Raw genomic sequence first — 25,977 nt, 5'->3', positions numbered from 1 at the left:
GGATTCTCTTTCCTTGTAGGGAAGAAATTTCTTATTTTCTTTTGGAGCATGGGAGGGTATGTCCTTCTCTCACTCCAGTGAATATTTTTGAAGCCAAGCAGCCTGCCGACATTATCACATTGCACCTGGTAAGAGCCCGGCAGTAAGTGAAAGAGCCAGCAGAGACTCGCTGACAGTTCCGGAGAGTGAGTTAATGATCATTATGGCAGGGAGCGTGGCAGCAGACAGGCAGGCATGGTGCTGCTGCAGGGGCTGAGAACTCACATCTGAACAGCAAGTTGGAGGCAGAGAGAGCAAGATTGTGTCTGGTGTGGGCTTCAGAAACCCCAACACCCACCCCCAACACGCGCACCTCGGGTAACACAGCTTCTCCAAGGCCACACCTTCCTAAACAGCAGCAGCAACTAGATAAACTGTGTCCAGGCACATGGGAGCCATTCTCATTCAAACCAGCACGGGAACCATAAGGAAAAAAAAAAACATGAAGTTTTGTGCATAAGTTACTCTTTAACTTGCTGGAGGCGCCAAAGCTGACTTTTCTTTCACCCACTTTCTGTTTTCTCTCCTTCACAAGCCTGTTTCTCTTGTCTGCTCCCTGCATTTGTTAGCAAACTGAGGATTTACAGGGCTATAATCCCTGTCCCTTTTACCCTTGTAAGGTTTGGCTCCTTCGTTGTGTTGTGCTGGGAAGTGCATATCGTCCCTCCCTTCCATATTCCCTCCTCTGCTCTGAAAGCTCGTTTCTCAGAATTTTGCAAGCTAAAATTTGTTGTCCCTTTACCCACCATGGTCCCTCAGCAGCCAAAGGAAAGAGGAGGAGGGTTGGCACAGAGAAACTTCAGCTTCTTGCTGGGGAAACACAGCCTCTGGGTTAAGACTCAGGAAGTTTCTGTGCAACAAAAAGTGTGGTTGGGACTGGTAAAAATGAATCTGGAAATGAGGCCAACAGGAGAGAGTGGTGTGACTTCCTCCTTAGTCGTCCTTCTCTCTGAAGGAGCTCTGGGGAGTGGAGGGTTTCTCCAAATCTCTCACCCTCATCCTCTCTCTCTCACTTCAGTGTATGGTGCTGGTAGAGAAACAAGCAGTTACGTGGAGTGACGTTTTCTTTTCTTTTCTAATGTTTGTTTTGGCACCACGTCTCACTATGTAACCCTAGCGGGCCTCTAATTCCCTATATAGACCAGGCTGACCTTGAACTCAAAGAGATCTGTCTTCCTAAGTGCTAGTATTAAAGACACCCTTACACCCCTCCCTCCAAAAAAGGGCACGTACAAGCATGCCCATCTGTTTGACTTCTTGAATAAGACAGTATTTTCAGTTAAGGTGAGGAGAAAAAGTATTGACACAGCAGTTCACTTTCAGTAATCTGGGTTTTCCCAAAAAGCGACACGAGAGCTAGTCATTATGAAATGGACACCAAGTTCCTCTTCAGGAAACGGAAATGTAGGTCAAGGCTCTGCTGACATTTCCATTTGCCTCATAGGTAAAAATCTGAAGCACTCACTGACAGGCAGGCACCAGGGCAGTTGCTTGGCTCTGAAGAGAGAAGGCGTTTTGAATGAGCAGAGAGGCAAAGGGACCCCCTGATCCCTGAAATACAAAAAAACAGCTGCACTTCCTTCCAGGAATGCACTGGCCAAACTGCTCTCTCTCACATGTTCTGTGATTCTTCCATGCAATGCTCCTGATGAAAGGTGAGTCTCTCATCCTGTCTGCCGCCACACCAATTCTGACAGCTAGGTGATGAGCAGTTAGCTTCTGATGAGGCAGTTCTACAGCTTGCACTGTCTCTTCTAGAGACACATTGTCATAATTAAGAAAGAGCTCTTCAAATTCATAAGCCACAAAAAAAATGCAATTGCCTGGTTTATGCTGTTTGGCGAGCCATGAATTGGGTTTTGAAGTTCTTTCAATAGGAAAAGTCAGGTTTAACTAAATGACAAAAAGCACAATAACTATTCCTGAGTAACTAACTTATTCCACAACCAGACTGATGTGTGAAGAACAAGGCCCCCGTGTAAGCTGTGGACAGTGCCTTCCATCATAGGTCTCTTCTGAGGCCTAGAAATGAAGAGCCCCCGGGAGCTTTGACTTGTCATAGTTATGTCTTGGCCTTGATTCCCTTTTCCTCATTTTGTATCCTTTTTCGTGGAAATTCTGAGACTTTCAGTTTCTGACAGCTTTTGTTCATCAAAGACTGGTCTTCCAGTTTTGATGGCTGTGAATGATCAGACAGCAGAGAGGGGAGCTGCTTGATGCGGGAGCCGTGTGATTTTTAAAAGGGCCTGATGACCTCATAGGATAGCCTGCAACATTGCTCTAAGGTGGACGTTCCACCCAGATGCTCTGCTTATCTGCCGCTTGATGAACCTCCTCAGAACACTGGCATCTGTCTGCCCTATTTCTGTCATTCTGAAGGAAAGGAATCTATTCAAGATAATAATCACAAGACATGCAGTGCTCAGTGTCTCTTTAAAACGTTACAATATAAACATTTCTTTTTTTTCCAGAGAGAAATGAAAGGTTTCTTCCTCATTTGGGACGTGAGTCACCTCACACTTCAGTGGCATGTAGGAATCTTCCTCTATGTTCTCTTCAGATGGTGTCATGGAGGTAAAGTGTTTTGTGTTTCTGTCTCTCTTCTCACTTAACAAATAGAACGTTGAACAGTTATCATTTTTCAAGCCATTATGTCATATCTATTCCACTGAGAAAAAATTAGTATGGAATGAAACAAACTAAAAATAATTCAACTTCCCTCCAAAAGCAAGTTGTTTTTGTTTCGTTTAGTTTGTTTTTTCCCCCAGACACCTAAATGGACACTGTCATACATGACTGTTTCCACAAAGGAGACCTTTGTGAGATGTTCTGTTTGGGGATTATCATAACTGTTACGTAATTTATCCAAATCCTGCCTTTAATTCTGCGAACTAATTATTGACGGACACTATACAACAAGCTCTCATTTAGTGTGATAAACCATTATTTTGCCGCTGTTTTTCTTTCTGTCTCATAATTCACACTAACATTCAATAGAACAAGTTCTTTTGAGACTGCAGAAGTTAAGTAAGGCTATGGTTGGCATCTGGGAGTTGCTGTTGCGAACAACTGTCTCCTGGGCAAGGGCACAGTTCCGGGAAGACAAACAACACCAGCACAGGGTTCTAAACAGTTGAGTGACGTTTTTCAGACTAGGTGATTCAGAATAGTGACAAACTTGTTCATTTCTTCCTTTTTCATTTTTTTCTGGTTTGGGGAGGGGGTTATTTGTTTGTTTGTTTTTAGTTTTTTGTTTTGTTTTTGTTCTGTTTTTTTGCTCATGTGAAATGCTTCACAAATTTGTAAGTCATCCTTGCTTGGGACCATGCTGACTTCCAATTCGTTCATCTGTAGTCGTGAACACAGTTATGTTGGAGCTACAGATACAGATGTAAGAACTTGTAGAAAGATAACTGGAAATTTCAGAGTTAGATCAACAGATGCCTTAGAAGGTTTAGAAGAAAAGATGCCAGACAATAAGTAGAACTTCTGTTTCTACATCCAAATGATGGGTACACAGAAAGTGGAGTAAGACATGGTGTTGGACAGTGCCTAGCACTGTGGCTCATTCTTCTGTAACTATTAGTAGGATTCAGGTGACATCTGTCAAGGTTTTCAGTAGGATAGTGTTACCCAATTTCAGTAGCTTTACTGGCCAAGTGCAGAGGCACACACCTTTATTCTGACACTCAGGAGGCCAAGACAAGGGGACTGTTGGAAGTTTGTAGCTAGAGAGGGGTACCGAACGAGTTCAAGGGTAGCCTGGCACACATAGAGAAACTACTCTGTCAAAAAAAAAGTCCTTAAATAAGCAAATAGCTTTATAAAGATATAGAAGTACAATTACACATTTCTACAAAAAGTCAAACATTTCTAACCAATCTAAAATGTTCTTTAAGAAACTCAATTAGCTGGGCAGAGGAGCTCATGTCTATAGTACCATCATACAGGTACTATATGAGTTCAAAATCAGCATGGGCTGCATGCAAAGTAAGAGCATTTAAAAAAGAAAAGAAACTAACAAGTTAACATGACCTATTCTTCATACTCTGTGCTGCCTCCAATATGTTCTGAAAAGCCATTTCTAAAACTCAGGACATGTGACCAAATCTCTTGAGACTTTTCTGTGTATTCTAAAAATGGTTTCACAATGAGTCATAGAAATATGCTTTTCCTAAACTTGAATTGTCACACTTATTTAAAATAGTCAGATATGTTCTTTAAGAAAATAGAGTACATCAAAAATCTGTCTGTCATCCTTACTTGGGTCCTATGCTGCTCTAATAAATAGTATCCTGTTTTGTCTCCTCCTCCTTCCTTTTCCTCTTCCTCTTCCCAGATCCTTCTTTCATTTATTTTTTAAGACCAAGTTACATTTTGTACATCAGCCTTGAACTTGCTATGTAAGACAGGCTGGCTCAAATTCCCCATCCTCCTTCTTCAGCCTGGATCCTTCTTCCAAGGATTGCTAGGATTATAAGCATATGCTACCATGCCCTGACAGGTCTTTCTTTCTTTTTAAATATTTTTCTGGGGAATAGAGTGTGTGCCAAGGCACAAGAGAAAGGCCAGAGGACAACGTGCTTCTCTCATTCCACCCTGTGGGGTCCAAGGACCAAATTCATGTCTTCAGACGCAGTGGCCATCTTACTTGCTCTCATTCTTTGCTACGTAGCCTAGGCTATCTTAGAGATTAAAATATATGTAGCAAAGCTGGCTCTAAATTTGTGGTCCTCCGTCTTCACTCTCATGAGTCCTGGGATTACAAACTCCCTTTTTATGTCTCTGGTTCTACTCCCTATTGACGATGCTGTAATTATTTTATTACTTGTTTAACATTTAAGAATTGTTAATTTATGCGTAAATGTTCCTTAAACAAAGGGGAATCTTAAACTACATACTCAACAAACTAGTTCTTTAAGCTTTGTGTTTCAAGGACAAGGGCCTTTTTTTTTTACTCTTCTAATTTTTTTTTAATTTATTTATTTATTTATTAAAGATTTCTGCCTCTTCCCCACCGCCGCCTCCCCTTTCCCTCCCCCTCCCCCAATCAAGTCCCCCTCCCTCGTCAGCCCAAAAAGCAATCAGGGTTCTCTGCCCTGTGGGAAGTCCAAGGACCACCCACCTCCATCCAGGTCTAGTAAGGTGAGCATCCACGAAACTGCCTAGGCTCCCACGAAACCAATAGGTCCAGTAGAATCAAAAACCCGTTGCCATTGTTCTTGAGGTCTCAGTAGTCCTCCTTGTCCGCTATGTTCAGCGAGACCGGTTTTGACCCAGGCTTTTTCAGACCCAGGCCAACTGGCCTTGGTGAGTTCCTGATAGAACATCCCCATTGTCTCAGTGTATGGGTGCACCCCTCGCGGTCCTGAGTCCCTAAGGACAAGGGCCTTTTTAAAATCAAATACTGATCTTTATTCTTATCTTAGTAAGATTTAAATTTATTTTGATATAAGTATTTCCAGGAAAAGATGCAACAAATTTCTTAAAACTTCTGGTGTGTTTTCTAGATAAGAGTTTCATTTCATTAACGTTCCATTTGACTTTATACAGATGACTTTATGTTAGGGGAGACTGATGGGAATGTAACTCAAGGCAAGCTCTGCACTAAACTTTCAGATAGTGATTTGGTGTCATGAAAGTAACACACCCATTGTGTCATATTTAAGTCACAGACATACACAACTTAAAATAAAAGTATTAACACTGAGATTAATGCTACTAGCAACTTTCAGTATTTCTCCATGATTTGGTCATTATATGCTTTTTTTCAATGTTGAGCTTTTATAAATCATGTTGTTTTGCACCTTGCTTCTATATTAGTAAATTAGTGATGTGTTTTATGTGATTATTAAGTGCTCTCTTTTTGGAAGGATTTTATTCACATTATGCTGATAAAAGTAGTTTTATCTGAAACAAACAAACAAAAACACCCTCCCAAACAGCAAAGGATAGGTTGAGTATCAAGAGAAGAGTTGAATTCTGCGGTTCCCAGTTTATTTTGAGTCTCATATTTGGAAAAAAATGCTGTGGCTTCATAACATTCTCTACCTTACAGTAGAAGATGAAATTGTATTTGCTCTCTAACATTGAGAAAGCTCAAAGGCTGGGTCAAGCTGCTGGCCATCAGAAGATCCATAATGAAAACACACAGCTATTCTTCAGTAATCATTCAGTTATTGAAAGAATATATTTTTCATGAAGTAGCATATTCTTCTTCTAAATCCCTTACAATAATTTGCAAACAATTGATTATTTTATGTGTTTATTTCCAGGTATTACAACTATAAATTGCTCTGGTAACATGTGGGTAGAGCCTGGTGAAATTTTTCAGATGGGGACGAATGTTTCTATATATTGCCAAGAAGCCCTTAAGAACTGCCAACCAACGAAGCTTAATTTTTATAAAAATGGCTCCAAAGAAAAATCCCATGTCACCAGTATTAATAGAACAACAGCTCAACTTTGGTATAAAGGCTTTTGGGAACCTCATGCCTCTATGCTTTGCACTGCTGAATGTCTTGGACATTTTCAAGAGACAATTATTTGTGGAAAAGACATTTTCTCTGGATGTAAGTACCATGGTGTATCCTAATGGTTAACTGATAGTTGCTGGGCTTTTGAACTAAAGCAAATCAACATAGTTTAACTTTCAGTTAGGTGTAAGATAGGGCTCAACACAAATGTCTACAGAGTTGGGTTGATGAATTCTGAGTTATACAGGCTGGTGAGGCCCATACAGAGAAGAAAGATCATGGCTCACTGGGACAGCCACTGCTGGTCTTTCAACACAAGACAGAAGTGGGAAGGGTTGATGGGAACACCATAAATTTTAAAATATGGCAAATACTCCCAGAGGACAATTTTTCCACGCTAGCCTGAATGATTAGTCTTTGTGAAGCCAGCACCTCAGGTCTGAGAGGCTGCTCTTAGGTAAGGATGAATGTGCACACCTGTAATCCAGCACTCTGAAAGTGGAGGAAGCAGGATGGTGAATTCCTGATCTGTAGTGGACTGCAGAATTATGCACTGAGAGCTAAACAAGTACCTGCTTGTTTAGTCAATACCCTTACTCTCCCAACCAGGTCTTTGTATAACTTAGAAGCCTGCCTCCCTGTAATTATCTTCCTTCACAGACAGTTGGTCAAAGTTAGTGTCCAGGCAAAGGGACCTATATTGAGACCTTCATAGATGCCAAAGAACAAGAATTACAGCATGTCTGAAGTTGTTGAGCCATAGCTCTTGGAAAGATACAGAGCAAGAGTGTCCTAGATTCAGTCTGCCAGCAGATAGCAAAGTGCTGTCCCAAGCTAACCTCACATAAACTTTAAAGCATACCTATTCTTCACTTGCCAGTCTGTTAGCTAAATACCTATGTCTCAAAGCTTACCTCACTGTACCCCCTGCCCTCTGGCCACAGTCTCAGTTCTGTAACCTTAGACCCTTATGTTGCCATGGCAATGGTTCTGCCCCTATTGTTTAGCACAGGGCTGTGCTTCTGACCAATGAGAGCTATTCTGGTAACTCCTTCTTTTGTTTCAAGTCTTCAAAGATTTTGAGAAACCAGACTAAAAAAGTAGTAACTGGAGGGAGAAGTTGAAAGAAGTTAGCAGAAATGTATAAGGATAAGAATATAGAAAAAATAAAAATGTAGGAAGAAGAGGAGGAGGAGGAAGAGGCGGAGGAGGAGGAGGGAGGAAGGAAGGAAAGAAGAAAGAAAGAGAGAATTAGAATTGAGACAGAGAATTAAAGCTAGGAGGTTATAGACAATTAGGACAAAAGAACTATATTAGAGGCAGAGAGAAAGGAGAGAACAAGAAATAGATAAATTGCCATGAATAGAAAGAAGGTGTTGTGAGAAAAGTTTCTTTATAGCCCTCAGAAACTAGTTCTTTTACTTACTGTAGAATCTCTTTTGGGCCCTGAGCAAAGTCTTTTAAGGCTAGACCTTAAAATACTAATCAACCTGAGTATTGGCAACAACAAAAAGTTTAAATGTTGCTCTTTTCATATTTTTATTTGGATTTTGTTGGTGAATTTGTTTTCCAACTTTGTAATCCCTGCTTTAACTTTGAAGCTGCTTGATCCCAATGAGCTATTTTGAAACCAAGATTCAGGATGCATTTCCAAATTACCTTTGTCTCACTGTCCTCCCAGTGAGCTGTGTGATCTTGTACAATTTGATTAGCTGACCTCAACCTCCATTGCTTTTTTTGTGAAATGAAAGTACTTGTAAGCACCATATTTCAATAATTTATTTGAATATATGTTAAAAACTTCAAAGTATGTTAGTATCTAATTCTTATAAATGCATGTTTTTGATAAAACATAAGAAGATTCTACAGACAGGCATGGTGGCTTCTGCATTTAATCCCAACACTTGTAAGGCAGGTAGAGTTCAAGGATAGCCCATTCTATATCAGGCGGTCCAGGCCAGCCAGGGCTACATAGTAAGATCACATTTCAATAAACAAACAAGTAACCATACATAGGGAGATTCTCCTATAATCTCTTGTTCCTAATCCCATAGGCCCTGTTATGAATTACTGTTTCTGTCATTATTAAGAAAAATTTAGTCAAGTCAATCTCAAAACATACTAAATCAGTTTGTGTTCACAATATTATAAAGGTGTAAAAGTTCCTTTAATTATTTGTATAAATATCTATGGACCTTTTGTTTTTTGATGTGTTTGTGTGCCTGTGACTGTGTGTTTGCAGGTGTGCATGTATGTGTGTGCATGTGGGTGTAGAGGCCAGAGGTTAAACCTGTGTGCTACTTAAAAGGAGTCTTTCACCTGTTTTTGTGAGACAAGGCTTTACACTGTAACCTGAAGCACACTAATTAGTCTTGCTGGTCAGGGAGCCTTAGGAATCCTCCCGTCTCTACCCACTCAGTGCAGGGATTACAAATATATGGCATCATGCCAGGCATGTGATGTGGGCACTTGTTGAGGGAAAGAGGGCCTGCTTTTCATCCTGCCTGGCTAGCTTACACCCAAAATAATCACACAAAAACTATATTAATTTAAACACTGCTTGGCCATTAGCTCTAGCCTCCAATTGGGTAACACTCACGTCTTGATTTAACCCATTTCTAAGGATTCAACGTGTATGACCTGGCAGCTCCATGACGTCTCTCTGTCTCTGCTTTCTTTCTCCCAGAATTCAGTTCTGTCTACTCCACCTTCCTAAGTGCTGCCCTATCAAAAGGCCAAGGCAGTTTCTTTATTCAACCAATGAAAGCAGCACATAGACAGAAAGAAGGACCTCCTTCACCAGGCACTAGGGACTAAACTCATGTCCTCATGCTTTCACAGCAAACAGTTTGACACCTAACTGAGCTACCTCCTTATCCTCTCACCAGGCTTCTAAAGCCAGAGTCATTCTTCAGTACATCTTTACCATTTGGGGTCAAAGATCAAAAGGGTTCCCTTCCCCCACACTTTTGAAAATACTATAAAAGTCCTCACTTCTTCCTTGGCTTCCAATCATGGACAAGAAGAGCCAGAACAGACCCCACTATCATTTGGCCTCATGACTGGCTGCCTGAAAACTAGGAGACTGCCCTGTTCTGTAATAAGGTCACTGTCCTAGCTAACTCCAGGCATCTGATCAAGCATGCATGTCTTTCAAATGAGATAGCTAGCTGTAGGATGAGGTGGAGGAGAATTGAAGAAGTATGTTTTAGACCTGAATAACAAAATCGCACCATGTGCCTTGAAATTAATGCATTAAACAGTAAACTATGCCTACATTGTGAAAATCAAACCCTAGACAAACAACTTGTCTGATGTATGAAGTCTTGTTAGCTTGTCCATATCTTCAGGAACAAAATCACCCTCTCTATATGTCAGTGCTGTGCTGTTTCTCTTTTGAGAACTGATATAAGAGGAGAGATGATATGCAATTTATTTAGAGGGAAAATGAGAAATCTCCACAGTTTCAGAGAAAGGCGAATTGTTGGTTTAACAGAAAGGAAAAAATATAAAATAAGTATCACTTCTATTAAAAGAAATAATCCAGCAACTTTGGTTTTCAGTTCTGTGTTACTTACGGTAACTTTTCCTATAAACAGAAAAATGTGGTGATGGAGATCAGGGCAGATGATTTTATAAAATGGAGCAGGAAATCAAAACAATTACCACCGTGTTACTTTTAGTTAAAGCAGAATGGGTCTGCCTTACACCAGGTCCAGTTGAATGAATCTTTAATACAGGATGTTGTTGAGCTCCCTATTTTCAGGCAACCCCGATCTTAACCTTCAGTTTGGCGCTGAGCATAGGCCCTTCATTTTGGTTTGAATTTCTAGTTCATTTTCCTAGTGAAGGACCTTCATCCAAAAAACAAGCATTAAAAATTAAAATTTTTACTTAACGCCCATTGCCTATACTGGAGTGCAGGTGACTGATTATTTGCCATCACCAGCCCAGTGTTGGTTGAGGGGTTTCTGCAGAAAGCCCAGAACCAAGCTGTGTTTCAGGTCAGAGATTGTTCCCCCGCCGGGACAGCCAGAGAGAAATTCTTATCCTCTAGCATCACTCTTTCCACTCATTAATTTTCGAGGTGCAATTCCTCACAGAAACCTTGGGTTATGCGTGTGGAAACCCAACTGCCAGGCTAGAATTTACTCAACCCCGAGGTTCAAGCTGAATGTGCTTGGGGACTGAGTTCTCAGCAAACTTACTTCCTATTAACTAGGTCAAAAGGGGGGTGGGGGCTTGAGGGTTTTGTGGTGCCCCAGAAAGCACGCTGCTTTCACTGGGCGGCTTTGATACAGGATATTTGTTCTGTAAGCTTTACGATGCCAAGTAGTCGTCACTGCTTTGAACAGAGCTGTGGCAGGTATTTTGACACATTGTGGAAGGGAGAGGGAGAGGGAGTCCGTGCTTTCCCTGAAAAGATCCAGGCATTTCAAAGGCTCTCTGGTGAGTGATTTCTGAAACACCACTATCACAGTTTCCACTATAATCCACAATCTCAAATGCTTCTTAGATTCTTATCTCTGATTCAGTGAGAACCTATTATGGGAAATTTGTTTAAAAAGAGGTTATTGAAACGTGTCAAATTAAATAAGCCATGCAAGTGATGTTTCCATTTAACCATTTACCTAAAATTTTCAGAGCTTTTGCCTTACATGTTTTCAGTCTTCAACCTGTACTTATAGTGTTGTAAGACTTGTTAGCCATTCAAAACCCTGAATATTTTCAGTGTAGCTCCTTGTGTGGAGCTACACTGCAGCACCGGAAACATCACACCTCTCTCCATCACACCTCTCTCCATCTTAATTCTTGCCGTTGTCATCCCTTTAATTGGGCCATTCCACTCATGGGATAAACTTCAGTGATGGGTTTATACATGTACCCAAAGACATGCTAATTATTAGAAACACAAAGTAAAGAAAACCACAGACCCTGCCCCTTCAGAAGGTGTCCTTGGCAAATGATCTTTGGCTAGACTAAATTAATAAGTCTCCTGGTAAATGATCCGGGAGCCTTCTATAAGGGTAGGGATTGGTGAGAGAGAACAAAGTCTTAATCCTCCCTGTGTATTCAGGGTATTCTCTGGAAGTGGACAGGCAGCTTTATTCTTGGATATTTACAACCTAGCAGTGACTCTAACAATAGGATGTCCCTCCATGGCTTTACTCTCTAGCTCTTCATTCTGCTTCCCACTAACATACACTGCTCACTTAGCCATGTGCAGAGCTGTCACTTTTGTCTTTTTCAAAGTTGATGCCAACGGTGCATTCACAATCCTGACCATTTCCTTCATGGAGTATAGTGTGAAACAAAGTCCAGAAGGTTGACATTTGTCTTCTGTAAGTGTCAAATTACAGTGCTCTCTGTCTAAAACCACAGGAAAACGTAGCAAAACTGAAAACCCATATCAAGGCCACAAGCTCCCCAGGACATGATCCCACTGCTATAATCCACAAGCTCTCACAACCCAGGGTACACAATGATGTAGAGGAATGTTGCCATACTTTCCTACTTCAGGTTCAAATGAGACTTAAAGATTTCTTCCTCCTTGCGGAAGCCCGCCGTTCTTGTTGGAACCAACGCCACTACTCACCAAGCTCTCACAAAGCACTTTCATGTCATGAGTGCTGCTCAAAATTAGCTTTGAAAAAAGATCAAGTTCTTTGCGTTTCAGTGTGAGAATGCATGCACATATGTGTGTGAAGGTATGAAGGCTAGAAGAGGGCACTGAATGTTTTCCTCTACCACCCTCCTCCTGCTGCTGTCTTTGACGCAGCATCTCTCTCTGAACCCAGGGCTCACATTTTCTTCGCTAGGCTGGAGGACAGCAAGGTACAGTTGTTCTTCAGTTTCTGTTTCCCTTGGAGCTGGGGTTACACATGTGCATACCATGCCTAGTTCATTACACAGGTGCCATGATCTAAACTCCAGGCTTCATAATTGTTCAGCAAACACCCTTAACCACTGAAGCATCTCTATAGCCCAAAACACAGATTTTAATAGTAAAATTGATTACATTCAACATTCTTTTGATGAGCAAAAATAGAAATGCCTATCAAGTGCACGAGCCCATCATTCTACCCATGTCATAATCCCTTCTTTACAAGTGTGAATGAGTCTTTGAAGTTTCCGCCTTTCCCTTTCTCTCTAAGGAGGCTGCTACACTTACACCACTTTGTAACATACTTTTAAAGTCACTTTGTCATACAGCCATTGTTCAGCAGCATATTTCTAATAACTCCTAAGTCCTTAAAGTATTGTCAACAGCATTGTTTTAATGTATGTTTTAGGAGCATATTATAGTTTGCTCAACCTTGTGTTGGAGCATTTAAGGAAAGTCCATGTTTTCCATTATTATGAACACTATTTTGAAGGATACTTACATTTTTTAGCAAGTTATTTTTATACATGTGTGGATATCTCATGAAGAATGCACTCCTAGCTGTACAACTGCCGGATTGCATGGTATTGTTCTCACTTGTAATTTTTAATTATATTTTTATTTATTCTGTGTGCATGTGAGCATGTGTATATGTATGCACATGCCATCAAATGCATGTGGGGGTCAGAGAACAACTCCAAGAAATCCATTATCTCCACCATACGGGCCTTAGAGATGAAATTTGAATTGTCAGTTTGGGCAGCAAGCACCTTTTCCTACTGAGGGATCTTGCCAGCCCTATTCTCACCTTTCACTATTATGATACACAAGGGGGTAAACCTTAGAAGTTATCCAAATTTGTACTCATACCAGAAATGTTACAATATTTTCATAAATATATTTTAACATTTTATAATTTATGATACCATTTTTAGCTCTTTGTCAATTTTTTAAGCTCTAAGTAACTTTTTTTAAGATTTTTGGCTTTACTTTGTTTTGTTTTTAAAAAATGATCTCACTGTGTAGCTCCCTGTGTCTCACTATGGCTGACCTAGGACTCACTATGCAGATCAGGCTGTCCTTGAACTCGCAGGGATCTATCTACCTCTCGAAATAAATGTAATATTCTTGGTAGACAATTTGCAGACACCAAAATGTCTGTGTCCTTTTATATTAATTAAATTTGTTCTTTGACAATTTTACACACATATACATTTCATGATGGTTCTTAGCCTCACTGTCTTTTATCCACTCTCCATCCTCATCAACCCCCTCCTCCTCCTCACATGTCTTTTCCCCATATTCATGTCTTTTTGTTTTGTGATCTAGCGATTTTAACAAGGGTCATCTGTGTGACCATGGTTTGAAACTGTCTGTTGTGGGTAGTAGGCTCACTGGCCGGTGTACAACTGATGATAATGTTCATCTCTAACCATCAATAGCCAAAAGTTCATCAGCAAAGGGAGAGCCCCATAAATCCATGTGGAGTGGCCCAAACTTTATTCCTCACAATTTCCCCTCCTGGTGTCCCCTATGATTTCTTTCATCTGTCTTGAAATTCTCAGCATAGTCATCTCAGGCAAGAGTTTACCTTAATGGAAAAACTAAGAGAAGTGGCCTGGAAATGTGGCAATATGGCAAGCACTCAATAGTCCCATGTTTGTTTGAAACCATCAGCTCTGGTAGCTTATTGTTGAATGACATAATAGGACATCTGGATGCCATTCTGGGGTTATATAGGCCTCAAGAGGCCATAAGGGTTCAAAGACTGTCATCAAAACTCTTTGTGCAGGCTAGATTCACTCTCAAATCTGGCACCACTGAAAGGGCTGTGGACTGTGTCGGGAAGGACACAAGCAGCTCAGCTCAGCTCACGTACTGCTTAGAGAGAGAAATGGAGGGAGAGAGCAACAGAAAGAGGGAGAATGGGGAAGAGATGGAGAGGAAGGGAGAGGGAAAGAGATAGACCCTTAGAGAATTCTTATTGGTTCATCCTGAGTCATGAGCTCATTCCCAAAGGAAATTCTCTGATTAGTCAGCTTAGGTCAAGTGCACCCTTGTGCGTATAGCCTAGCTACTGACATCCTTGGACTGGACTAGGGTAAGAAGGGGAGCTGAGGAGACTGGAGAGGAATGTTCCTTCTCATAGGAAAAAATGCTAGCAGACAAAACTTTTTTTAAAAAAATGAGGCTATGGAGAGGACAAGCTGAACAGGGGTGGGTGGGTGGGTGAGGGTGTGGTCAAGGATGTGGGAGAGAGAACACATCTTGAAATAGTTCTATGAATACCAAACCTTAAAAAAAAAAAACCTTTTTGATGTGGTGATGGTAAAATCTGCATAGTATAACTCACTATTTTGCCAGCTTTAAGGGCTTGCTTCTGTGGTACTTACTGCATTTGTTTATATTCTTCCAGTACTCTCTTTCTAGGACTCTTCTTGCCACATGTACCTTTTGAATAACGGGCCTCATCCCAGACTTCCACACACTGCCTACCTGCACAATGGGCTGTCACTGTCATTCTACATTTTATTTGTGAATTTATCTATTCTAGATACCTTTTATAAGAGGAATCATGAAGTCTTTTATGTCTGGCTTACTCTGTGCAGTGTCTTCAGGTTTTATCCATATTGTAACTTGGTTTGAAGTTTCCTTCCTCTTATGGCTGAAGTGCATGTGAACAACAAACTTTCAAAGGAGAAAGTAAAATACACTCCCCCACAGGAGCAAATAGTCTTTTAGGGCAAAAGGGGAAAGCTGAAGGATCTCTCACAGAGCCAAGAACAGAGGCTTGACGGGAAAAGTAAGAAAAGGTCCAGCTTCTGCACAGGTCAAGCTCTGTAATACTGATGTCATTCTGATGGGGCAGAAAGGAGATTTTCAGATGGAAGGTCACTGTGACCTTAACAGCTGTGGCTTCAGCAGAACCTGTTCAAACTAAACCTGAGTAAATTAGAGGGCTTGGGAGATGGCTCCGTTAGTAAAGTGCTTGTCATGAGGACCTGAGGTTAGATCTCCTTCATCCACATGAAAGCCAGGCATGGTGATGCCTGCCTGTAATCCCAGTACTGGGGAGGCAAAGGCAGGAGAATCTCCAGGGTTTGCTGGCCTACCAGTTTAGTCAATTGGTGAGCTTCAGGTTCAGTGAGAGACCTTGCCTCAAAACAAACAATCAATCAAACAAACAAAAAACAGTGGCAACAAGAACAGAAAAAAAGCATGAAAGACTGTAGAAATGATTCAGTGGTTAAGAGCACACACTTTTCTTATAGAAGTCCCAAGTTCGGTTCCCACAACCCACATAGGGCAATTTACAACTGCCTGTAACTCCATCTCTAGGGAATTCAGTGCCCTCTCCTGGCTCCCAGAGGCACCTGCACTCGCATGCACGTATTCCCACATAGTCAGATATATGTTATTAAAAATAAAATAAATATTTAAAAATTAATATGAAAAGTAATGAAGGAAGACATCTAATGTGGTCTCTGGCTTTCACTTGTACCAGAATTCCCACACACATAAGTGTACACAGACCATACACACACACACACACACACACACACACACACATCATGCACACATGCATTCACACAAAAATTTATACAAGAATAATTTTAATGATTTTATTCAAAAGAAAAAGGTAGAATGGTAGCTGAGGGGAGGTAGAGTTGGAAGGAGGCTTGCTTTATTTGAATGGGAGGAACCTAGCCTTGTTAGAATCCCACAGGTGTAGAGACTACAGTATAGTGTGAAGAGGAGCAATGCTTGGTGACAAACTGGGTTACAGGGTGGTAGTAGTGGGATGAGGAGCCCACGGGTACTCAGTGCCAAGTGGCCTAGTTTCCCTATGAAACTGACAATTTGTCAACTTCTTCCTTTATCAAGAGCAGCTCTTAGTGATTCATTTTATCGCAGATCCACCGGATGTCCCCAGTGAAGTGACATGTGCCATTTATGAATACTCAGACAACATGACTTGTACCTGGGACGCTGGGAAGCCCACCTACATAGATACCAAGTATGTGGTGCACGTGAAGAGGTAGGTTCTACTGCACTATCAGACACACATTCTGCTGCAGGGTGGATCCAGTAGAGACCAAGACCAGCCTCAAACCTGAGACATTTACCTTGGTTAGGGAACTTATAACCACTCCTGGGACCTGCTGTTTTCTGCTTCATGGGACAGCAAACTCTAGGACCAATTCATTCTTTTCTCTTGAGAGTAAACAGCTCAGTTTAAACAGTGACCTAAATCTCAGCCCTATTCTCCTTTGAGGATTAGTATAACATACTAAGTCGCTCAAAATTTCCATTCTTTATCTTAAAAATGGGCTTTTAATGCCTGCTTGTTCTAATTGATTGATTTTTATTGGTTCTGTGTACATGTGAACATATAGACTACAGGCTTGGAAGTTCAAGTGCAAAGTGACAGTACATCTGGTGTCTGCCACCAGCCCATTCCTCATGAGTAGTGTCTTCTGTGTGTACTCAGACGAGAGGGGGAAAAACAACTCCATTTCTTCATAAGACATTAACATCATCCTTGAGGGTGAAGCCCCCATTACATCATCACCATCTAGCAGCTCAGTCCTTTAAGACTCTTGCACTAGAGTCTGAATCGTACATAGGAAACTGACTCATTGCCAGGTCTCAGCGTTTGAGTTTGCAGGGACTATCACAAAGGGAACTAGACTATTATGGTGCTCTCAGAACTGACTGCCTAGGCTGATGTGATTTGTCTCACACCAAGCCTGATTCATATAGGAGAACAAAGGTTAATAAACTCATAACAATCATTTACAGAGTACTGTATGCAATTTTATTTTCAGATAATTTTGGACAAATCTAGAAATTGATGCTAAATGTGTTCTGATATGAAAGATTAACTTAGATATATTAGTTATTGAACTTAGATATATCCTAATGTATAGGCAGTATTCCTAAATCTGGGAAAAAAAATCTAAAATCCAGTGCTTCTTAGCCTAAGTACTTTGGATAAGGCAAGTAAACTATAATTAAACTGTAGCAAACCCAGCCTGTATTTCGAATTGATGGAGTATAGATCAATGTAATTTTATTGTATTTTAAAGAAGACAGAGTGACACTGGAACGATGGTTTAGCAATTAAGAGCATTTACTGCTCTTCTGGAAGACCCAAGTTTGGTTTCCAGCACCCATGTCAGATGACTAATAACTGTAAGTCCAGCTCTAGGTTATCTAGCCCTCTGGCCTCTATGAACACTTGCATTCACACACCTCCATGCACACACACACACACACACACATACACACACATACACATGTGCACATCATTAAAAACTAAAAAAAAATAGTAAAACTACCTTCTTTAAAGACTACATAAAACACTGGAAAAATTATCATACAAAAATAGTTTTCTTCTAGAAAATTCAAAGCATACTTTCCAGTAAGCACAGACAAACAAAAGGAAACAAGCGTCTAATCATCTTCTAACTCACAGGAGACCCAACCTTGAGCAAGAAGAAGTTAGAGAAGAAAAGCCTACCTCTCTAGTAAACTGCTCAAAGGCCTTTTTCCTGCAAGAAAAAGCTGAGTTATACTGAATGCTGTGGGCAAGGTAGAAAGCAGGAAGCTGGAAGAAGAAAGAAACCTATGCGGATCCTGGCCCCTTAGGGTATTTCCATTTAGCCAAACATCAAGAAATCAGCACAGGCAAAGTTTCACTTCTAACCTGCATGCTTCTGTGTTCCAGTAAGAGCACACACACTGTGAAGCCTGCCACCCTGGCTTGTTCCACAGAAAAGCGGCAGCTCTTCAATGGCAGGACAGGGAAGTGGGAGGTCTTCCAGTGTTGCATGGTCCTTGTCAAGCAGAGCTGAGTCTGTTGCTACAAGAGTTCTTTTCTTCCCTAGTGGTGCCCCCACTAGACAGAGCTGTGTATTGTTTTCCTGTGTTTCAGTGGGTGCTGCTGGGAAAAGACTGGCCTCTGTTATTAAGTGTCTGATTGCCTTGTCCCCCTGTCTTCAGCTGGCCCTTATAAAATAGGCTTTCTAGGAAACTCAGCAGTGTCTGACAGTGCTTTCTGCTTGTTAAAAATTGTTGAATAGAAATGTGTAGTAATAAGAGCGGCGGGGCCACATTTCTGGCACCCAGCCGCCCACATGGCTAGCTTTATACCCAAAATAATTACACGGAAACTGTATTCTTTTAAAAACTGCTTGGCCCATTAGTTCTAGCCTCTTATTTAACTCTTACATATTGATCTAACCCATTTCTAATATTCTATGTAACACACGAGGTGGCTTACCAGTAAAGATCTTAACCTATGTCTGTCTGGAGTGGGAGAATCATGGCGATTGCCTGACTCAGCTTCTTTCTCCCAGCATTCTGTTCTGTCTACTCTGCCTACCTAATTTTCTGTCCCATCAGGGCCCATCAGTTTTCTTTATTAATTAACCAATGAAACAACAGATAGAGAGATGACCCACCTCCATCAGAAATGAATGAATGGGGCCTTCATATGGCTCAACAGATAAAAGTGCTTGCCTAAGTCTGACAACCTCAGTTCAATTCCTGAGACCCACAAGGTAGGAGAGAACTGAATCCAAAAGTTGAACTCTGGCCACCATATCATGATATGTGTACCTGTGAGTATACACATACAAAATAAATAAATAAATAACAGGTGGGCAGATATTCAACAATTTCAATAAGTTTTAGAAAGAGAAATGACTAAGTGATATCCCCATTTTGTCCCAGCCAAGCCAATATTTAGCAAATATTTTTTCCCATTTTATACTTCCAAGAATGTGTTAAACCCCAGAAATTAATGGCAGAAAATCACAGTAACAAGCACAACAAGATCATAAACATTTGGCGGCCAGCAGCTCTTCTTAGATGTCCAAATGGGGAACGTTTTTCTAAGTCAAACACCAGGATCTTCCTGCAGCTTGTTCCCAGCAGGCTGTCAGGCTTGGAGACAAGCGTTTTGAACTGCTGAGAGCCATCTGGTAAACTAGAACTCTCCTCTCACTGTTTGGGTCATGTCCTTAGTAACCCATGCTTTTCTCCTTATAAGACTTGAGGTCTCAATATGTGCGGTAAGAGAACTAGCCACAAACCAGTTGAGAATGTGTGTGAGTGGTTTTCTCTAACTGGAAAAGAGTTCAAAGATGTCCCACTTACCCTTACCACTAAGCACAGTGCATCTTTCTTGTTTTCACGTTTGAATTCTTAGTTAACACACGCTAGCCTATTTTCCAATAATTTCTCTGTTGATAAACATATGACCCCTCTTATTTCAGAAAGAATGTAAGGCACCTACGTAAATATCTAAACACAATGACATAATTTACTTTTAGGTACAAATTTTATATATATCAAACAGATGTGGTAGTGCTCACACACTGGCAATCCCCAGTACCTGGGAAGCCAAAACAAGGGGATTATTATTTGAAGGCCAGCCTAAGATACAGAGCAACACTGTCTTAAATCTTTTAATTTCATTTTTAAATTTCATTTATATTCATAAAAGTGACATTACAAATACCTTTTAACTTGTCATAATTTAGAGTCCTCTGTTAGGTGTGAAACCATCTTATGCTTCCTCTGCCCATGCATCTACCTCACTGGTTATCACAGTGATGCTATCATTTCTCTTTCACAGATGAGCAAGCTGAATTATATCAAGGTAAAGTAAATTAAATCTCACAACTTATGAAGGGAAGAAAGGTAATATGGTAAAACACTAGAGCTTAAAACCTGAGTTGCTAGGGCATGTTATTTGGTCCTACCCCTAAGGTCATGTGTCAGCTTGAGAGAGCCCTTTATCACCTGCTAAGGTGGCCTTCCTGTGGCATAACAACCTTTCTGTGCTATTTTAATTCACAAAATCATTTTTGATTAAAGCATAAAGCTCATATCTGCATCTCTGCAAGTGTGTCACTTGCATCAAGTTCTGATTCTCCTATCTGTGTCTTTGTGAGTAAGTCACATGAGTCCAGTTCTAATTTTCCCTTCTGTGTCCCTGTGAGTAAGTCACATGAATCAAGTTCTGATTCTTGTTGCGGTATTAGGAAGCTGCAGAAACTCAGGAGTTGCTAAATGGACATGTAGTAATAAATGGAGCTAGAATGGAACTCTAAGCATGAAATGGCAGTAATTTTAATGCTTTCTCTTCCTCACCAACCCTATGAAAGCAGTCTCCTGGAAGAAAAGCAGTGGATGGTGTTAGCTAAAGAAATCAGGCCAATTCTTGCCTCAACTCAGCAACTCAAATGCCAAAATTGGGACAGTGCAAAAAAGGTGCAAATGACTCCCCTAGCACCTGAATCCCATGAATGGTGATGTGCAGATCGGTGCAGTGTTTCCATGTCTTAGAAATAAAAAAATTGGAGGCTGAAATGAGGCTCAATTAATGGAATGATTGTCTAGCATGCACAAAGTCCCAGGTGCAACCTCCAACTCTGAATAAACTGGGTCATTTTCAGCAGCACTGAATTTAAGGACCAGCTAGAGCTACATGAAAACCTATCTCAAAAAAGAAAAAAGCCAGGCTTAGTGGTGCATTCCTTTAATTCCAGTACCTGTTAGGCAGAAGCAAGTAGATCTCTGTCAGTTTGAGGCCAGCCTGGTCTACATAATGAATTCCAAGCCAGTCAGTGTTACACGTGAGACCCTAGCGAAAGAGAGGAAGAGAGAGAGGACAAAAACACTGTATGAATATTTCATAGGAGAGATTTAAAAATAAAGGGCCACAAAATGGTTCAGCAGGAAAGGTGCTCTCTACCAAACCTGATGACCTGTTTTAACCCAGGGGGTGAAAAAAGAACTGACTCCCACGGATTGTTCTCTGACTTACACACACACACACACACACACACACACACACACACACACACATGCATGCACACAGGCTCAAACATGTCTTCATTTCTCGAGAACTAAAAGACTCCTGTTCTGCTTCTTCTGTGTGCTGTCCAAAGACAATATTGGCTAATAAAATTTGACAGTTTAGCACAAACCAAGTGGAATTCATCAGGACTAACTGGATGACGAGAAATCATCAACCATGCAATGTAAAAACATTGATGTAATTGAAGTGGCATTTAATGGCTCTCCATACTGCCTAGTCTCCAACCCCCTATGAGTATCTTCTTTGTTGTCTCGGACAGGAAATGACTCCTTCTCTTCATTTAATCAGCTATCTGGTACAATCAGCTCTGCTTTCTTGTGGTATTTTTGGAAACTGGGTCTCATTGTAGCCCAGGATAGCCTAAAGTTCTCTGTATACCCAGGAATAACCTTAAACAAAATTCTCAAGCCTCTGCCTCTGTTGCTGGGATGACAGGCACTCACCACCATACTCAGTTAGTTCTATTTTCAAACTCTGTCACTGACCCTCACTTCAGACTAATAGTTCAATTCTGGATGATACCGCACTTGCGTTCCTTCTCCTGCACCACTTTTACTTTCCAGCAGTCTACCCTTTATGAAGATGCCTCCGAAACTGCACAGCGATCCTATGTGCTCTCTTCCCCTCACTGGTAAATCCCAACCTATCAGCTCCTCATTAGAAGGTCTTTTGGGCATGGCCTGTTCCACTCCCAACTACTTCCTGCCCAGAGGACAGCACTGGTTGAGCTCTCATATCATTTCCCTTACTTGTTTTACAATATGCTGGGTTTTTTTCTACCTGTGAAGTTGTCTTTCCTACCCTGCTTCAGTCTCTCCTTCTTGACCCTCCTCTCACTCTCACCCTTTACCCAATATTGTGGCAGAAATAGAAATAAAGGTCTAGGTGAAAAGGCCTATGCGGTAAACCTCCACATTGCTCCTTGACAGAGGGGCTCATTTATATCCAGCTGTGGGCAACGCCAAGTTAGCCATTAGCAGGTGCTGTAAGTACAGTGCCTGGTATCTACAATACATGAAAATATTTAATTTTTCAAATGAGAAAAGAAATAAAACTTAAAGTTTTAATATATAATATTAATATTTAAGTCTACAAACATATGTAAACTAACATATATGACTATGTGAATATATGTATGTATTTTTAAATATGTATTTTTTTCACAGTCTTATACAGGACTATGTAATCACTTTTTTTTTTTAGTGGAGGAGGCCTACTGAGAAAAGTATTTGGAACCCACCAAAGTTAAAGCATGGTCTATGTCATATTTGGAATTTTTTAATTCAGAAGATTAAAATTGAGTTTGTTCTTCTTTTTTTTTTAGTAACAGACTAAGTTTTGAAATCAGGTAAAAAAATATAACATTCAAAGTTTCAAGAACAAGTAAACTACATAAATATAACTTGTGGGTTTTCTTATAGTTTAGAGACAGAAGAAGAACAACAGTATCTTGCCTCGAGCTATGCTACCATCTCCACTGACTCATTACAAGGTGGAAAGAAGTATTTGGTATGGGTCCAAGCTGTCAATGCCCTAGGCATGGAGGACTCACCGCGACTACAAATCCATCTGGATGATATAGGTAAGGAGTGAGAGATACTACATAGCTTTTATTACAGACAACTAATTGGTATTGATGGCATCAAATGGTCTAAATCTGAACAAAGTACACCTAAAGTTCCCTCAGATCATAAGCAATCAAATTTTTCTGGTATTCTTTCCCCTGGGGCAATTCTGCAATTGGACATCCTTCCAGTCTCATTTCTAAATGGCAGTGATGCAAATATGTTTTTGAGAACTTGTGTTTCCAAAGTTAGGGAAACTAAGAGAGACTTAAAATTTACCTTACAAGAAGCCACCCGTCAAGGACAGAGGGGAAGAAACAAGGATTGTATTCAGATATGATGAACCTTATGTTGTAAAAGGCAGGGCATACTAATGGATTGTGCTCTGTGTGCTGTGTGTCAGGGAGGGTCCTTTTCAGGTACATACAGATTGCCAAAAATTGTGTTGACATGTCTAACTTCACCAACAAAACTAGTGTTTGCATGTTTTACTTGAGATATTTTAGACCCTGCCTTTTAAAGATTACAATATTTAATAAGCATTTCTATTAACTCCAGTATTATTTTCATTATTATTTGATCATATGACTGCTTATTTCCTTGTTGGAGATTTATACTGTTCTCAATTTTCTACCATCTAAAGTATAATGTCATGCACATTGTAGCAAAATCATCTTGAAGTTCTTGATTCTTAAAAATTAATTTTGGTTAGTATACAAAAAAAATGGGTTTCATTCAACTCTTTCATATCTATATATATTTACAATATACAACTATATATATAATTGTTTTTTTCCTTATCAGTTCTTTGTCAACTTGACACAAACTAGAGACACCTAGGAAAAGTGAACTTTAATAGAGGAATTTTTTGCATCACATTAACTTATAGTCAGTCTGTGGGACATTTTCTAGATTAAGATTAATATGGAAAGGCCCAGGTCTCTGTGAGTGGTGCCACCCCTTGGCTATTGGCCCTGGATTGTACAAGAAAGTCAGCTGAATGAGTCATAGAGACCAAGGTATTAAATAACATTACTGTGTATTTGATAATTTTTCTAGTGATTAATAAGAAAAGGGTTGTGAAGAAATCTTTGGGGATTCAACATTAGTACTTTTTGGAAATCACTAAAGCTTTCTGCCATGGCTTTCTGTCATGACTTCTCATTTAGTGTCAATTATCTCAAATAATAAAATTACTTATTTTCTAACAGTCAACCTATCCTGTCCTCTCACTACTGGATTTTAAAAATACATGCTGCTGACTATGATGACAAAAAAAACTTCATTTTATTATATATTATTTGGAACTACAGATCTCTTCACAGTGTATATACATTTTGTGAATATGTTTTTTGAAGTAAGATATAATAAATACAGCCTTTTCTTAAGATAGGTTCCTTTTTGGGCTGAAGAGATGGCTCAGTGATTGAGAGTACATAGGGTTCTTATAGAGGACTGGTTCAGTTCCCAGCACCCACACTGGGAAGCTCACAATCCATTGTCACCTGTAACAATCCATTATGTTCTGTCATTTCAGTTGTCTCCTTTTTAGGAATAAAAGTATAAATAGTAACAGCCTTATTGTTGTGGTAATTATGATCTCAATATAATCACCTCCATTTATTGCTCACATACTATATTCCAGAAACTTAGAAGACATCATATTTAATATTGACAACCATACACGGTAGTACTGTCTCTATTTTACAGATGAAGAAAATAATAATTTGCTGGAGTTAATACAGCTGGCAAATCACAACAGGAAAGTCACCCAGGTTTGCTAACTTGCTGCAGTTAACCATAACTGGCCATGTATGGTGGCAAATTCTCAGTTGGCCTCCACCTCCAAATCTGGTTTCTTAAATTCCGAACTGGAGTTTGGAATTGATCCTCTTTCTCCTTCTCCTCACATCTACTTTACTTCCTCATCAGTGTCTCCGTCCATTCTTCACTTTCTCGTAGCCCAAAATAGACTCATGAACACAATTTGAAAAGTAGAGATCAACAGTGGAGGAGATTCAAATGAACAAAATCACCAGATTATTACTGAATGAGTTTTCGTTGTGTGACATTTTAAAAACAAGATATTGCAAGTTCAGTACATGATCCATTTTATGGAGCTGAGCACAGGCTGTCCTGGGAGTAATATCCACACAATAGCTCCAAGTTTGAGCTTTTGTAAAAGCTTTTGTGACCCTTTGTAAAATCAAAAAACAAATTACATGCCTCCAACATATATTAGCACAGAATTTGCATTACCATTCTAAAAAGAAAGAACTGGTCAAAGTGAAGAAATACTAGACCAAGTAAGACTGAAAATGAACAAAACAAATACCAAATCCTGTAGCTCCATATCTGATGTCAAAGATTGTAGATGACTCTGTCCTTCCAGTACTGCTGCCTGGGACATCCTTCTCACTTTCAGTCTGGTTCCACTCCCTGTGTTCAGGGACTATCCCCTTGGCAGATATCCCACAGTTCTGTCATCTTGGGATCTTCAATACCATCCCAGTTCATTTTCACAGATTCATACAAAGGCTTCTCATGGCCTCTTGCTCTCTCAGGACCTTCATGTAGGGACTGCCCTGACACACATTGCCTGGACTCAAAGACTCCTAATCTTGGAAGGAGATTCTGTAACTTCTTTCCTCATGTATCTTTCATGACTCTAAGGTCAGAAACCCTTGGATGACACTACCAAGTCCAGCTGCCCCACTGGGAAGGAGCCTGTCTCCCTTGAATCACGTTTGCATCAGCTTTCATTTGCTGTTGTTTTTTTTAGGAATTTATAAATCCCTTAGGCTTTTCCTTTTAAAGGCAGAAGTTTTTTCTGGGTGGAGTATTGCCCTTACCTTGATTGTCCTATCTCTTGCAGCTCAAACTTAACTATGGTGCTTTTTCTCTTCAAACCACAGATTTTATATTTCTTGCTTTTTTTTTCATTGTAGATCTACATAAGAATGATTAGTAATCTCTATCTGAAAAGTTGGTATTAGGCTATCTTGAAATCTTCTTGATAAACTATTCACACTACTTTTCAGTTTAGCCTCAGGTAAATTCTTAGGACAAGGGCAGAAGGCAGCCATTTTCTTTGTCAAAATATCACAGGAATGATCTTCA

At 40.2% G+C, this 25,977-nt stretch overlaps 1 protein-coding gene across 1 annotated transcript in view; it reads left to right on the top strand.

Moving 5' to 3' along the window:
- Positions 1-786: 786 nt before the first annotated feature.
- Positions 787-25,977, top strand: part of Il23r (interleukin 23 receptor) — a 62,108-nt gene continuing 36,917 nt past the window's right edge. Inside the window, exons 1-5 of the mRNA XM_050130332.1 lie at positions 787-918; positions 2,511-2,613; positions 6,315-6,611; positions 16,315-16,438; positions 22,714-22,874. Coding sequence (XP_049986289.1) covers positions 787-918; positions 2,511-2,613; positions 6,315-6,611; positions 16,315-16,438; positions 22,714-22,874 — 817 coding nt within the window. The remainder of the gene's footprint in view (positions 919-2,510; positions 2,614-6,314; positions 6,612-16,314; positions 16,439-22,713; positions 22,875-25,977) is intronic.

This window comes from Alexandromys fortis, unplaced genomic scaffold (assembly GCF_014885135.2).
Source record: "Alexandromys fortis isolate MF-2015 unplaced genomic scaffold, M_Fortis_MF-2015_v1.1 scaffold_338, whole genome shotgun sequence".
NCBI lineage: Eukaryota > Metazoa > Chordata > Mammalia > Rodentia > Cricetidae > Alexandromys > Alexandromys fortis.
This window is presented reverse-complemented; position numbering and strand designations above follow the sequence as displayed.